General features: G+C 37.2%; 1 protein-coding gene across 2 annotated transcripts in view; it reads right to left on the bottom strand.

The window, feature by feature from the left end:
• Positions 1–4,673: 4,673 nt before the first annotated feature.
• Positions 4,674–16,329, bottom strand: part of FZD6 (frizzled class receptor 6) — a 38,466-nt gene continuing 26,810 nt past the window's right edge. For both annotated transcript variants that reach the window (XM_070383074.1, XM_070383075.1), the window contains exons 3-7: positions 15,788–15,984; positions 11,968–12,985; positions 9,077–9,225; positions 7,227–7,661; positions 4,674–6,200 (exon numbers count right to left, since the gene is read on the bottom strand). In XM_070383074.1, the coding sequence (XP_070239175.1) occupies positions 6,032–6,200; positions 7,227–7,661; positions 9,077–9,225; positions 11,968–12,985; positions 15,788–15,984 (1,968 nt within the window). In that variant the 3' untranslated portion in view covers positions 4,674–6,031. The remainder of the gene's footprint in view (positions 6,201–7,226; positions 7,662–9,076; positions 9,226–11,967; positions 12,986–15,787; positions 15,985–16,329) is intronic.

Below are 16,329 nucleotides of genomic sequence, written 5' to 3'. Positions count from 1 at the left end.
TGCCATTGTGAGTTAATGAAAATGTGATTCTTCTGCACGTGGTAAGTCCCAGTGGTCACTGTTAAAACCTTTATCATCTGGAATTTTAAGTCTTTGACACGTGAGCAGTAAGGTATTAAAGATGATAATATTCAGGCAGAAAAGTAACAGCAGAGCTCCTGCGGTTGTTAAAAAATTACATCTTTCATTTCCTGAGTACTGGTATTTAACTGCCTTGGCAATGTTTAAACTTTCCAGCGGTACTGGTGGAAACACCCACCAGTGGTACACTTCTGAGAAGTAAAGAGGCACTAAAACTGTGATTTTGATGATGGGTGGCAATTACAAGCTGTTTTTCGTCTAGTTTTTCGAGGAAAGTCTAGGGAAGATTCTTTCAGTACCATGAATAGCCACGATGGATCCCAACGGGGTCTGTCTTTTTGAAAGATGGCATTCCACCAAGTTCTGTTCAGGATTTGTGGCTGATTTTCATAGTGACAAATGCTGCTTTATCATATCTTGACTGCAGTTGAATTTAGCTGCACATGGCTCACGCCAACTTCATTATTGTAAATGTAAATATAGTATGCAATTTAGGTCAACTTTCTTGTTTAAAAAAGGTTACGTAAATTCTTATAAAAATTAACACCACTGGGACTGCCCTGGTGGTCCAATGGTTAAGACTTCGCCTTCCAAGGCAGGGGGTGTGGGTTTGATCCCTGGGTTGGGGAGCTAAGATCCCATATGACTCATGGCCAAAAAATCCAAAACATAAAACAGAAGCAATATTATAATAAATTCAATAAAGATTAAAAAAAATTTATGTCACTTACTCTGAAATAGCAGGCTCTTTTTACATCGGAGATGCTGGTCCCATGAAAAAGAGAAACTGCTTTTTTCTTTTGAATTAAGAAGATGGTTTTAAAGTTTGTTATTAAAAATGAATACTTAAAAAAATTCAAGCTTACTGATTACAAACATTATGCCCATGGTTCAGACATCATTTAGAACATAGGTGGATATAGAAAGTGTTTAAGAGCAATTAGTTATTCAAAGCATGAAAGGAAATCTTATATTAGGAAAAGTGCTGACTGTATCACAATTGTAGACTAAAACATTGCTGTTGAGTTGCTCACTGAGGCTGTTTCTTCACCCTCTCAGATGCACACCTGGACCACATTTCTCAGCCTCCTTTGGAGTTAGGTATGGATCTGTGCCTGAGTTCTGTCAAAGGGAATGTAGCTGAAAGCGAAGCAAGCCAACTCCCCGCTCAAGCCATATTTTCCTGTGTGCAGGTGGTTGCTCTTTCTTGCTCTGCCTCCACCTGCTGGCGGGGTGCAGAGAAATCTGGAGGAGAATCTGAAGCCCTAACAGACAGCAGAGAAACCAGACAGAAATGATGGGGGCTTGAGGACTCACTTGGCAGACTAACTCAAGAACATCTGCATTTGTCATGTGAGTGGTAATGAAGTAATGAAGTCGCTCAGTCTTGTCCAATTCTTTGTGACCCCATGGACTGTAGCCTACCAGGCTCCTCCATTCAGGGGATTTTTCCAGGCAAGAATACTGGAGTGGGTTGCCATCTCCTTCTCCAGGGCAGCTTCCCAACCCAGGAGTCGAATCCAGGTCTCCTGCATTGCAGGCAGACACTTTACCATCTGAGCCACCAGGGAAGCGTGGTAACAGATTTTAGAATACTAAATTTAAAATAAAAATCATTGCAGTATAGTTGATTTGCAGTGTTGTGTTAATTTCAGGTGTACAGCCACGTGAATCATTTATACATGTATCCATCCCCACGGACAGAGGAGCCTGGCGGGCTACAGTCCATAGGGTCACAAAGAGTCAGACACGACTGAAGTGGCTCAGCACTCACTTTTTAGATTCTTTTCCCATCTAGGCCATTACAGAGTACTGAGTAAGAGTTCCCTGTGCTGTAAGTAGGTCCTTATTATTACCTATTTTCTATGTATGAGCTACTAAAATTCTGAGGATTGTTTGTGACAGCAGTTAGCCCCCTTAACCAACACTGGTAGCAAAAGGCATTTGATAAAATTCAACACCTACTGCCAATTAAAAAAACTGTCAAATGGAACAGGATTTTTTTTATTGTTAAAAATACCTACCTTATATCAAATGCCAACATTGTTATCTATAGGCATTTTCATTAAAATAAACAAGAATACCTGCTACTATTCACTATTAATGATTACTGGCTTCAAGATCAAGTTAGTTAAAAGGTGAGAAATGAAATTATCATTATTTGTACAAAAAGCTCACTTACCTAGAAAATCCAGGGAAAAATCAACTACAAAATTATTAGGGCCTAAAGGACTTTAATAAGTCATCTGTTACAAAATAAAAATTCAACATTAATATATTTTCTATGACTTTAAAAAGCAAATTATGTATCTTTCAATGTAGGAAGATTGCATACATAATTTCAAAAATGGCATACATAATTTCAAAAAGAGTCATGAAAACAGGAAGGTACTACAAAATGCTCTGTGAAATTAAAAAATGATAGCCAAAATAAAAATTCAACAGGAATTTAGAAGATAAGCTCGAAATGTTTTCTTAGAGAACAAAAACTCAGACACGAACAAAAGGAGAGGAAAAACAAGAAAACTGGAGCATCCATCTATAATGTCCAGCAACTGATGAAAAGGAATGCCATTGACATAGAGCCAGGAGAGGGGAGGAACTTATTGCATATATAATTAATGAGTATTCCACTGAACTGAATGACTAAAGCCCATGCTTTATTCGGATTTTGTTAGTTTTTATCTAATGTAGCTTTTCTTTTCGAGGATACTACATTACATCATGTCTCCTTGGCTCTTCTTGGTTGTAACTGTTTTTCAGACTGTTTTTGATGACCTTGAGAGTTCTGAGGAGTACTGCTGGTCAGGTATTTTGTAAAAACTCCATCTGCCTAGATTTGTGTGACTGGAGAAGTCATGACTAGAGTGAAGTTAGAAATTTGGGGGAGGAAGATCACAGAGGTCAAGTGCCGTTTTCAGCACATCATATGAAGGGTACGTACTTTCAATATGACTTATCATTGCTGACACCGACTTTCACCTGCTGGAGGTAGAGTGTGTCAAGGGAGGAAGTCAGTATGTGCTGATGAGACTGAAGGAGTGGAGGGTTATATACTGCATGTCAAGGGTAGTGTATCCTTATAAATCAGTTAAACACCTAGGAGTGTGATTGCTGGATCATATGGTAAGACCACATTCAGCTGTGTGAGAAACTGCCCAAATGTTTTTAAAGTGCCTACACCATTTTGCATCCCATCAGCAACAAATGAGAGCATCCTCAGCAGGAATTGATGTTGTCAATTTCTTGGATTTTAACCATTCTAATAAGTGTGCAATGGTATCTCACTATTGTTTTTTCTTTTCTTTTAAAATTATACTAGTTTAATGAACCTATGCCTGGAAATTTAGGAGTATCTCTCAATATTTTTCTCTTGTCTGATGTTTGTACCAATTCTTGTTCATGTATTGTTTTTGCATATCTGAGTATGTCTGAGTATATGATGGACATTGTATTTGAAAAAGTATCCACAGAGTAGGTAAAATGACATTTTCTTTCTCCAGAGAAAATTTTCATTTGCTTTTGCCTGGTGCCTGATGGTCAGTTATCCAAAACCACGTTATTCTAATTCCAGGGTTAGAGACTTTTCTAGTCCACCCAGATAACAAAGCAGAGTTGCTTTCCTTATAGTTCATCCTACCCTAGGATGCATCCCTTTGAGGTCACAATTCTGACTCTGTTCTCCTTGTCCTCGTCCTCCAGAATTTGAGGCTGATAACGGCACCGTTCAATGTCTCTGCCAGGTTTTCTGAATTGTCAAATGCTTCCTAGGCAAAAGAAGCTCCAAATGTTGGGCTTGGCAGTGTGAATTTCTCTTCTCCCAAATCTTAATCTGGCAATTTCACATGATCTTATTAGGTTTTTCTAATGTTTTCAGGATGATCTTGTTTTATTTCCCATTGTCAGGAGTGAAAGCAGGGTCCTGGGTTCCCTTTGCTTTATCCCATATCCCAGTTGGCTTTAAAAAGTTATGACAAAAACAGTTCTATAATTATACTGCTGCTGCTGCTAAGTCGCTTCAGTCATGTCCAACTCTGTGTGACCCCATAGACGGCAGCCCACCAGGCTCCCCTGTCCCTGGGATTCTCCAGGCAAGAACACTGGAGCAGGTTGCCATTTCCTTCTCCAATGCATGAAAGTGATAAGTGAAAGGGAAGTCACTCAGTCGTGTCCGACTCTTCGCGACCCCATGGACTGCAGCCTACCAGGCTCCTCCGTCCATGGGATTTTCCAGGGAAGAGTACTGGAGTGGGTTGCCATTGCCTTCTCCGATAATTACACTATACATCACCAACTCAATAGACGTGAACTTGAGCAAACTCCAGGAGATGGTGGAGACCAGGGAGGCCTGGCATGCTGCAGTCCATGGGGTTGCAAAGAGTGGGATGTGACTCAGTGACTGAACAGGAAATATACTTTGAGAAGAAACTGTGACAAAGAAGAAATAACACAAGCCTTGACTGCCTTTTGATTCTCCAGGTAAAAAAGAGCCTATTCTGGCTTATTAGTCATGGAGCCATCAGTCTGAAAAACTATACCACTTCTTGGGCCAGAACACTGTGCATAACCATAGATTACTCTATAATCTCAAATACACAGAACATTTTATTACTGAAAAGATCACAAAATTTTTGTATACAAAGTTAAAAAATGTGGAAAAGTTAATATTTACATTTTTCATACAGTACATGATGATTTTCTTTTTATGCTTTAACAGAATGTTAAATAAGAGAAAAAAACCAAAAGTATAAGAAAGTTTCGTTCAGGGAAAGATATTCATTGAAAACAAAATTAAGAAAATTCTTTAATATTTCAAAGTATGTTACATGAAATACATTTTATTCTGTTTATCAGGACTATATATATACTTTTTCCATTTGGCACTAATACTGCTAGCACATGTTTGAATATTCAGCAAAATCTTATTTAGCTGCACAGATGAATTCTACATTATGTCTGAGAAAGACACTGCAAAAATGCAAAGTCTGTAGTATTCGAAATGTTTAAAAAACAAAAGTTAAATGTATAAGCAATTGTAAATGGTCATACAAACACAATCTTGGGTAGTCATGATATATTAAAAAAGGAAATCAATTGCACTTGGCTTAATTTATAAAACAGTAACAATTTATCTTGCACTTGGCTTAATTTATAAAACAGTAACAATTCATCCACTAATCCTTCAGAACATTTCATTTTAAAAAATCAGAAGGATCAGTCAGCAGCATAATATTATCAACATTGGACACTCAGTAAGCACCTTATTTCAGTTGCATAATAGATCTGTGAAATTCCTAAAACAACTAGACTTCATAAAATTCACACATTGAAGATGATAAGGTAAATAGATTTTTAAAGTTGAATTTCCATTATAAATGAATTTCAGTGTATCAACTACTTTTCATACTACAAAAGATACTTATTTTCTTAGAAATTCAATGTAAAAGCTACCAAAATAGTGCTAAAATCAGCTATTGGAATAACATAATAAAAATATCTGAATAGACTTCAGGATTTCTAAAAAAAGTTCAAAACATAAAAATTCATTTTCAAATATATAAAAATGATATAAAGATAAGTTTTAAATACTTCAGCAAAGAAAAATCTTGACTTTATACTAGAAAAGTGAAACAGCATAGTACAATTTAAAACACTTTTGACACAGAAGAATCTTCATAAATAGAAAAGGAAGATTCCTCTAACAGTCTCTCCCCCCACACAACTTGAAAAATATTATTAACCTGCACATTCCCATTTGGGGGGGTATATTGCTGCCACTAACCTCTGTGTGAAATGAATCATATCCTCAGAATCTACTGGTTTCAGTGTAACAAGAGGCGATGTAGCTTTAAGTGCAAAAGAAGACTGTAACAGTGATTCTTGTCAGACAGTGTGCTGTCACCTCCAGTGTAGCAGGAATCCACTTCTCAGTAACACAATGACCTGGTTTTCAAGTATCTGAACGACCGCCAGCGCCCTGCTCTTTTCCAACTCCTGAAGCCGAGTGAACAAGCAGTGATGTTGAGCCTTTGAGGCTGCTTGGCTCTGGAGAACTGGACGCCTGCATGCTGTTGCTCTGCACTGGGCCACTTTCGGGGACATCACTCTTCGGGGTTACCCTAGGTAAAACAACAAAAGCTGATGTACATACACACCAAAGCACAGACGTGATGCTGGATGTCCTTACAAATGCTATTTCTCTTTCCATGAGTTTTAACTGCTAATCGGTAACCACTTTTATCAGAAAATAATTAACTCTTAACACCTCAAAGTACAAATAATTTATTTTCAAAAACAATTTTTGCTAACTTCAGAAACGTCATCAAGCATCACCCCTGTACGGGCTAAGCATGGTATCTTATGGGGAATAAGACAGGATTCCTGCCCTTAGTTTAGCAAACCTTTTGTTGATTCTCCCCCATGGATTAGACCCCGTGTAAGAGGCTGGGAGCACAAAGATGAGAATGACCTCAGCTTCACCTCTGAGGAGTTTACAAATCTAGGGGACAATAAAGGCATTGATCTAATAATACATAATCTAGTATGCAAAAGCTGTTGGAGGTACATTTGGTCTAGTTTGGGAGGATGAGGTAAGACAGCCTTGAGACCTTAAAGTAGTCAGCTGTTAATATTTTGGCTAATTCAGTACTTACCTGTGTTTGGATCACTTATGATCATTTGGAAAAATTCATTAAAGGTAATGTCAATATCCTTTCACGTTCAGAAAATAAAAACATTTTATAATCAAACTCATATAAAATGACAAATACCTTTTAGACAGTATTATAATGTGGGGCTAATTGAAACTTAATAGCCTGTATTTTACATGAATCAAACATTTCCCTAAATTTGTAAGCAACTCTTAACAATTACCATAGAACTGAACATTACTTTTCTATTTGAACAATATACGTAAAAGGCTCTTCCCAATACTAAGAATTAAACTATAAAAGAGCATTTATAGGCAGAATCCAGACTTCTTAATCCCAAACTGACTTGGACTAAAAATGTATAGACCTGTCATCTCAAAGAATGCATTCTTTCCAGCTATATGCTAGAAATGAAAATGTTATGCTTTAATGAAAAATGTGTAAGGCAGTATTTGAAACAGTCATATGATTTAAGAGAATCAAGTCCAAGCTCACCTTCCTTCACTCCGCGCACTTTCAGACACACTGCTCTTGTCATTCACCTTGCCTGCCCGGCCGTGGCCTTTCTTGTCCATCTGCTCCCCACAGAGTTTGGAGCTGGGTGCTGCTGAGGAGGCAGGCTCCTCACAGTCCCGTTCTCTTAATTTGGGGGTACTCGCTCCATCCCCTCTCACCTCTCTCACTGATGTTTCTGGTGAAGTTTGTATTTCTGTCAGAGTTTCTTGTCCTAAGTAATCATGGTTAGTGATTGCTACTGCAGAAGTACCATGATTTGCCGTCGCTCCTGTGCTGGTTCCCATGGATTTGGAAATGACCTTCAGTTTATGTGAACTTGGCTTGTAGTGCTTCTTTTTGTGTTTAACTTTAGAATTGTGCTTTAAGAAAAACTCACATGACTCCTGTAACACTCTTCGACTTTCACTGATTGGACTGGAAGAAAATTCAAGAAGAGAGTTTACTGGATAAAGGTTAAGTGTTATAATAGAAACCGTAAAGCATATCACACATCTTATGCCAAAAACCCTTATTCATTCAAGTTAGATTCTATATGATTTACACTATTTATAAAAATCTAGGATTATAAACACTATGAGATATCAGTAGATTGCCATGAAGTGAAATCTTTTGTGCATACACTGTCAGTGGCTTTTGTCAGCATAAATAGTAGAAGGAAATTAAATATGCAAAATCAAAAGATAAGGGCAAAAAAACTCAAACTGGCATAAAGTAGGGGATTATCTGTATGTGTATCATAAACAAAGATATAAAATATGAAAGTAAACAAGAGAGAGAGAGAATATAGAATAGAATTAATGGTCTTTGTTTAAATACAATTGCTTTCTTTCTAATATTCAAGTTATAGCAAGTTATTCTGAAGTTAGTGTGGGCATATAAATATGGGATGTGCTTAGTCACTCAGTTGTGTCTGACTCCATGTACTGTAGCCTGCCAGGCTCCTCTGTTCATGGAATTTTCCAGGCAAGAATACTGGAGTGGCTTGCCATGCCCTCCTCCAGGGGATCTTCCTGACCCAGGGATCCAATCCAGGTCTCCCGCATTGCAGGTGGAGTTTTTATCCACCTGCAATGCGTCTGAGCCACCAGGGATAGAGATATAATAATAGTTCAAAGAAATTAAAGTCCCGTGAAATGAATTCTTCAGACTTCAAAAATTAATTTGTAAAAAGGTTCTAAAATTTTTACCACAAAAATGTTCACTAATCAAACCAATTGGAAACAGTTAAAAAACTTTGTATTACATTGATAGCACACAATTTATAACATATATAAATAATAAAGTTAACTATTTACTCATAAATGTAAGTCTACTATGTTGTTAAAGAATATTCCATAAGTTGAAATTTTTACCATCTTAAGGCAAATAAGTGACATGTTAAGTCAGTACTATGTGTAATAAAATTTAAAGGTAATGATCATATACCACGTTTGAATCATATTCTATGTTGCTTAATATATATTGATATTTGACCCATTTCATCTTTTATCACTGATTAAAAAGGATAAAATTATTTACAATGCTGAACCCAAAACAATGAATTCAATGATAGCAGTAATAATACTGGATATATTATAAGCCATGAAAAGAAAATGTACATTTTACAAACTTTGTATTTATATTTCAATAGAATAGTATATGTCAAAGACTACTGTAACAAATACTAAAATAAAGCATCTCTCTCCATGAAAAAAAACTTCAAGACTTCCAAAAGACTTTGAAAAACCAGGTAATATAATGAAACTCTGGTACAGTGATGATTTGAATAGTTCCTTGGTATTTGATCTATTTATTTTAAAACAATGTCAGATAATTCAATAGATGCTTACTCTTTCTTGCGATTTCGTTTAAAAAATCCAGCCCATTCTGTGCATGTCTTTTTGCTTCCAACCCAGAAGACAGCAGAGATGCCAACAATTAATGTCATCAGATATTTTATCATAAATAAAGCCAATTCTGGTCGAGTTTCTGTATTTGCCTACAAAAAAATAAGGAGAATTTCAGTGATAAATTTAAAGTAAAAAGAAATCTATACAGTTAATGCAAAACTTGAACAAAAGTATAAATCAGTTGGTCTTATGAAATGTTTGATACGGCATAATCAATAGTGATATAAGTGTAATACATTCCTCACGGAAGTTCTGAACAAAGAACTTTTATCAAAATATATAAATAGAAAGGGAATAACACATCAAATGTATTTAGGAAGGATGTCTTTACATCTGGGCTTGATATCTGGTATTTTTTTTTCCTGTAAGTATAGCAGCCTCTTATAATTCCCAAAATATGTGCCTCTCAATATTTACCTATTTTCCTTAACTATGATCTATTAAAAAATACATTTAAACTCATTTTTAAGAGCATACTATTTCAGAGTCTTTATGCACTATTGATGTTTATGTTATAAAAACTAGGTTGGTGAGAACAAAGTAAGCATCAGTAAAATGAAAAAAATGTGGAAATTTTGTAAAAATTAAATTATACTTTTCTTTCAAGCATAAACTTTCAAATATTTTTAGAATGTTATACAATATCAAAATACTATACATTATGCATTATATCTTTCTTTTTACACTTACTAATATTTCTTGGAGACCATTCTATATCAGTGTAAATAGAACACTTCATTCTTTTTAAACGCTGCTTCATTGTGTGAATAAACTATAATTTATCATGAGAAACGCTGGACTGGAAGAAGCACAAACTGGAATCAAGATTGCCGGGAGAAACATCAATAACCTCAGATATGCAGATGACACCACCCTTATGGCAGAAAGTGAAGAGGAACTCAAAAGCCTCTTGATGAAAGTGAAAGTGGAGAGTGAAAAAGTTGGCTTAAAGCTCAGCATTCGGAAAACAAAGATCATGGCATCTGGTCCCATCACTTCATGGGAAATAGATGGGGAAACAGTGGAAACAGTGTCAGACTTTATTTTTTTGGGTTCCAAAATCACTACAGATGGTGACTGCAGCCATGAAATTAAAAGACACTTACTCCTTGGAAGGAAAGTTATGACCAACCTAGATAGCATATTCAAAAGCAGAGACATTACTTTGTCAACAAAGGTTCGTCTAGTCAAGGCTATGGTTTTTCCTGTGGTCATGTATGGATGTGAGAGTTGGACTGTGAAGAAGGCTGAGCACCGAAGAATTGATGCTTTTGAACTGTGGTGTTGGAGAAGACTCTTGAGAGTCCCTTGGACTGCAAGGAGATTCAACAAGTCCATTCTGAAGGAGATTAGCCCTGGGATTTCTTTGGAAGGAATGATGCTAAAGCTGAAACTCCAGTACTTTGGCCACCTCATGCGAAGAGTTGACTCATTGGAAAAGACTCTGATGCTGGGAGGGATTGGGGGCAGGAGGAGAAGGGGACGACAGAGGATGAGATGGCTGGATGGCATCACCGACTCGATGGACATGAGTCTGAGTGAACTCTGGGAGTTGGTGATGGACAGGGAGGCCTGGCGTGCTGTCATTCATGGGGTCACAAAGAGCTGGACACGACTGAGCGACTGAACTGAACTGAACTGAACAGTTGCTTTCCCCCCTAGTTTGCCAAAAATATGAGCAATCTAGGACAAAATATGGCAGGATCACTTTAAGAGTACTTCCTTATTGATTATATAGTAAAAACAGATGATGGATAACAGACTACGAACAGGCTGTAAGGCAGGTGAAACCATTATCCCCATGTATCAGTATGTAAAATAGGTCTCACTGTTACAGTGCAGTAACTTTCTAGAATATAAATTACTACGTAAAATAATTCAGTCCATACATTGCTTGATCTGATACACTGTGATGATATAGCACTCAAGTAACAGGAGTCAGTACCATATATAGATATTCAAGAAAAATTTATAAAATCTATTAAAAACAAAGCACAAAACTTCTATTTTAAAAACTCAACTAAAATGCTCTAAGAGATTTTCTATTTTCAGATACTTTTAAATCTTAAAATCACAACTTTAATCAGAAGTATCAGAAACACATAAATCATGTTTTAATTGTGCTTTTTTCATAAGAAATGACAGGATAGTTTAGGCAAAAATTCTGTTTTTAAAAGTATATATGAGTAAAATATAAAATGATACATTACATATCATGTTATTATAAACACAAAGATTTTCTCAACTAACTAAAGAATTAAAGTGAAAGTGAAGTAAAGTAGCTCAGTTGTGTCCGACTCTTTTCGACCCCCGTGGACTGTAGCCTACCAGGCTCCTCCGTCCATGGGATTCTCCAGGCAAGTATACTGGAGTGGGTTGCCATTTCCTTCTTCAGGAATCTTCCTGACCCCGGGATCGAACCCGGGTCTCCCGCATTGCAGGCAGATGCTTTACCATCTGAGCCACCAGGGAAGTTGCAAGAATTAAAAGCTACTCCCAATTCAGCAAAAGTTACTCTTCTTCTCCATATGAGAAGAACCTGTTCTTCTGACTCTATTCTTCAGTATCATTCATCTGCCTTTGCAATCTAACTTAATTTTTAAAAGATCAGCTAAAGGAGGCACTTTACTATCAGTGTAACTGAAGCTAAAACTTGAGGAAACAACTCTTAGGACACTCATCCCAGTTTCAGCTGATGCCTAGGGAACATTTCCCTCTATTGGATTTTCTCACCTGAAATCTAATTTTAGCTTCATGATGAATTCAAAGATATTTCCAGGGAATGCCATGTTAAAATTAAATAGTGAAATAATACAAATGATAGCTTTTACCTGATAAGGACATGGGATATGGTACTGACGACAGTGGTCAGAGACCCAAGTTATCTCCCAGGTAATCCTGTTTACTTGCTCGTAGACGTAGCATCCCAGAAGAGTTACTAATGGCACGAGATACAGGCCACTGAAGACTCCAATTCGAATCATAAACTTCTTCAGTTTCTCTTGGTTCCGGCCATCGTGTTGTATAACTTGTCGAACGTGATTTAAGGAAATAATGCCAGCTAAGAGAAGAGACAGCCCCACAAACACACAGAGGCAGAGTGGCAAGAGGACGAAGTAGCGCGAAGCATCCAGGTCATAGAGGCCGACAAAGCAGACGCCGCTAATGTTGTCTCCTTCAACTTTGCTCATGGCAAGAAGCATAATGGTGAGAAAACCTGGTATTCCCCACGCAACAGCATGAAACCACACTGCGTTTTGTTCAATGGCCTCACAACTCCATTTTCTGCCAGCAGCTAAGAACCAAGTAATGGTGAGCATCACCCACCACACAGTGCCAGCCATGGTGAAAAAATACAAAAACATGAACAGAATGGTGCAAGCCTTATTTTGAGAGCCTAGAACAACTGTGTCACCAAGTTCCAGTTTCTCATCTGCCTTATTGCACGCTGTGCTGTTGCCTAGCAAGAATCCGATAAAGTACATAAGAGATACAATGCTGTAACAGACAGAGTAATATATAATAGGTCGCTCTGGGTATCTGAATCTTCTAACATCAATTAAAAAAGTAAGGAATGTGAAAAGCGTTGCACAGAGGCAAAATATTGAAACTATTCCAATAAAACTTTTTGCAAACTCTAGCTCATCGCTTTTAAAATACATATTGGGGCATGGAGGTGCACATTGGTCAATTCCCAGAAACTTATAGCCTTGTCCCCCAGAAGTCTTAAGATGCCTTGGACACCAAAATCCAATGTCTCTTCGGATTTGTTCTGATTTCTTGTGAGGACCAAGAAGCTCTGTGTGTGGGTTAAAAGTTGCAGGAACAGACTCATCACAGTACTGTAATCTGTAAAGATTTAACAAAAAATAAAAGAAGCCAACATTTTTGAGTTACTAGTTTAATGCTATACTTCACAACTATAAAATATTCCTTATGCATTCATTTTAAAATTATTTTACTATTATTATCATTTTAAAATCTTTTGGCCCAGCCACATGGCATGTGGAATCTTAGTTCTCTGACCAGGGATTGAACCCACACCCCCTTTACTGGCAGCATGGACTCTTAACCACTGGGCTGCCAGGGAAGTCCCTTCTTATGCATTCATAACTGATGGGGAGACATACAACCTTAAGCAGATACAGGTTTACAGTTGGGAAGGAAGTTTTGAAATTGACTAAAAACTTGTAGTTGTTAATGGGGCCCCAATACACTAACATATATATTAAGTATCAAGCACGTGAACATGAAAATGCCCTTAATTGGAAAACGATCAATTAATAACTGTTAAATAAATTCTGATTTCAAGGCTAAGTGTTTAAGAAAGAATTTATCTTGATTGGTAGTCTCTAGACAAAAAGATGCTGGCTTATCTGTTTGAAATATTTTGAAATATAAGTCTTGGGGAAATGAATTTTTATTTTCTAATATCCATAAGCAAAGTAGATCAGCCACATAGTAAGGTGATGATAATTAAAATGAATGAAATGAGAACATTCCCTAGATGGAGAAGACCAAGTTCAAGTGATCTCTAAGTTTATGAAGAAGGGCAAGGAGATCACCAAGAGGAAGGCTGGGCCCAGCTGAACTCACGTCACCATTTCGTTGCGGTATGGTTGTTTGCCTCCCTGTTCAGGGCAGTCAAAAATGATACAAATGATGTTTCTGTTTTGTGCAGAACTTTATCACTGAGTTTCTACACACCAGAATTACTTTGGGGGAGCTACAAGGTTTAGAAATTAGTGGAGGACCTCCCTGGTGGGTCCAGTGGTTAAGATTCATGCTTCCAACACAGGAGGCATGGGTTTGATCCCTGGTTGGGGAACTAAGATTCCACATACCACATGGCCAAAAAGTTTAAAAATTAAAAAAAAAAAAGAAATTAGTGGAGATTTTAAAGGAGAATGCATTTTAAATATGCCTTAGAAAGACTAGAAAATAATAAAATATATGCCCATATAAAAACATGGATGTATCTACTAGTTTTTTCAAAAGGTAGTATATCAGTTTCACTTTATTACAGATACCGTTGGGACCCCTTCTCCTATTCTCTTTTCTCTCTCTCTTCCAAAGTATTCATTAGTATGAGTTCAGTTTTTATTTCTCCTCCCTTACTATGCTTTTTCCAACTATAATGTTACACAGTATTGTTTTACAGGTTTTGAACTTTTTTGACACGGTGCTATATACATCATACTTTTTTTTACTTATAACTTTTAGATTTATCTATATTGACAGATGTAGGTCAACCACACTCATAACTGTATGGCAGTATTCTAGTATGTAAGTACATCACGACTTATTTATTCTTACAATGGACTTTCAGACTTTTTCTCATTTAAAAAAACCTTTTATTTTTTTGGCTGTGATGGTTCTTCATTGCTCGAGAGGGCTTTTCCTAGTTTCAGAGAGTGAGGGTTACTCTTTGTTGGTGTGGGGGCTTCTCATTGCGTGGCTTCTCTTGCTGCGGAGCATAGGCTCTGGGCACATGGGCTTCAGTAGTTGCGGCTCATGGGCTCTAGGGTGTGGGGTCAGTAATTGTGGTGCATGGACTTAGCCGCTCTATGCCATGTAGTATCTTCCCAGACCAGTGTTCCTTGCAGTGCAAGGCAAATTCTTAACTAGTGGACCACCAGGGAAGCCCCCAGACTTTTTCTCATTTAAAAAAATCATGAGTAATGCTACAATAAGTATTCTTGCATATGATTCCTTGTTTGGGGAAAAGTTTCCATATAAGGGGATTTCCTAAAATGTACAGTAAGAACACCTTCACTTTACTATGTATTATCAGTTGTTCTAGAAAATGATTATACATCTAGCAGAAGTGGATGAGTTCCACAAAGGCTCTAGAGATTCTTTAGTCTATGGATAAAGAAACAAAAAGAGATCTGTCACCATCGTTCCCAGATTATATGAGGTCTCATTATGTGAGTAGAATATTTCAAATTACAAGCGTCCAATGTCTAAAGATTAGCAGATGAAAGTAATTAATCAAGACATAAGCAGAAAGGTCCATGAGTTGATAGTAATGCCAGTTCCCCCCAGTTTAGAGCAAAGGCATCTTCATTCATTCTCAAAGAACTTTGCACCCTCACTCACTGTATTAGCACAGGCGTAATTGTGCATTTAATTTTATGCTTATTTGATTACTCTCTATTCCTCCCACCCCACTGTAAGTTCTCTAAAAACAAGAACCAAGTCTGGTTTTGCTCACCATGGTGTACAGTGCTGATATACAAGTGCCTAACATATATTACAATGGCAACTCATTCCAGTACTCTTGCCTGGAAAATCCCATGGGTGGAGGAGCCTGGTGGGCTGCAGTCCATGAGGTCCCTGGGAGTCAGACAGTCCCTGAGCGACTTCACTTTCACTTTTCACTTTCATGCATTGGAGAAGGAAATGGCAACCCACTCCAGTGTTCTTGCCTGGAGAATCCCAGGGACAGGGGAGCCTGGTGGGCTGCCGTCCATGGGGTCGCACAGAGTCGGACACGACTGGAGCGACTTAGCAGCAGCAGCAGCAACATATATTAAGTGTGCAATAAACAGTTGTTGACAAATAATGAAAGCTTGTCACTAACATTCTTGAAAATTAATACCAATATGAAAATACCATTAGTAGCTTTCAGCTGAAAACATAATTTACCTATCACATTCAAGTTCCTCAGGCCATCGGATCCCAAAAGTGTCCATTAATTTCTTGCAATCAGAATACACTTTCTCACAAAATTTCCGACAGGGTGGAACCACATGAATTTGCTCAGTGCAGGTTGGTACAAAAGCTTTGCAAAGGAAAGTTTCAACATTTGGTGAACATTCCAGATTTGCAAGAGGAAGAAAAATCTATTAAAAAAAATAATAAGAGGTTAGAAAACATTTTAATACAACAAATGAATTTTTTAGCATATACTTTTTCACTTAGACTCCAAAAGAATTTTAAATCTCACTCTCAATACAATCAAATCTGAGGAGATAAGTGTTTAATTGGACATAAGAACCCTTCATACACAGTGGAATATTAATTTATACAATTATGCATTTTTGAAGCAGACATTAGGGTTAAATCAAAAGTATGAGTTGATTGGTAGATGAAATAAATTATACAAATATTCAATTTATAAGTATATGCTCCCTGGAGGAGGAAATGGCAACCCACTCCAGTAGTTGTGAATGGAAAATTGCATGCAC

The sequence above is a fragment of the Bos mutus genome, chromosome 14, assembly GCF_027580195.1.
Source record: "Bos mutus isolate GX-2022 chromosome 14, NWIPB_WYAK_1.1, whole genome shotgun sequence".
NCBI lineage: Eukaryota > Metazoa > Chordata > Mammalia > Artiodactyla > Bovidae > Bos > Bos mutus.
Note: the sequence above shows the minus strand (reverse complement) of the source record. Positions and strands in the feature narration are given on the sequence as shown.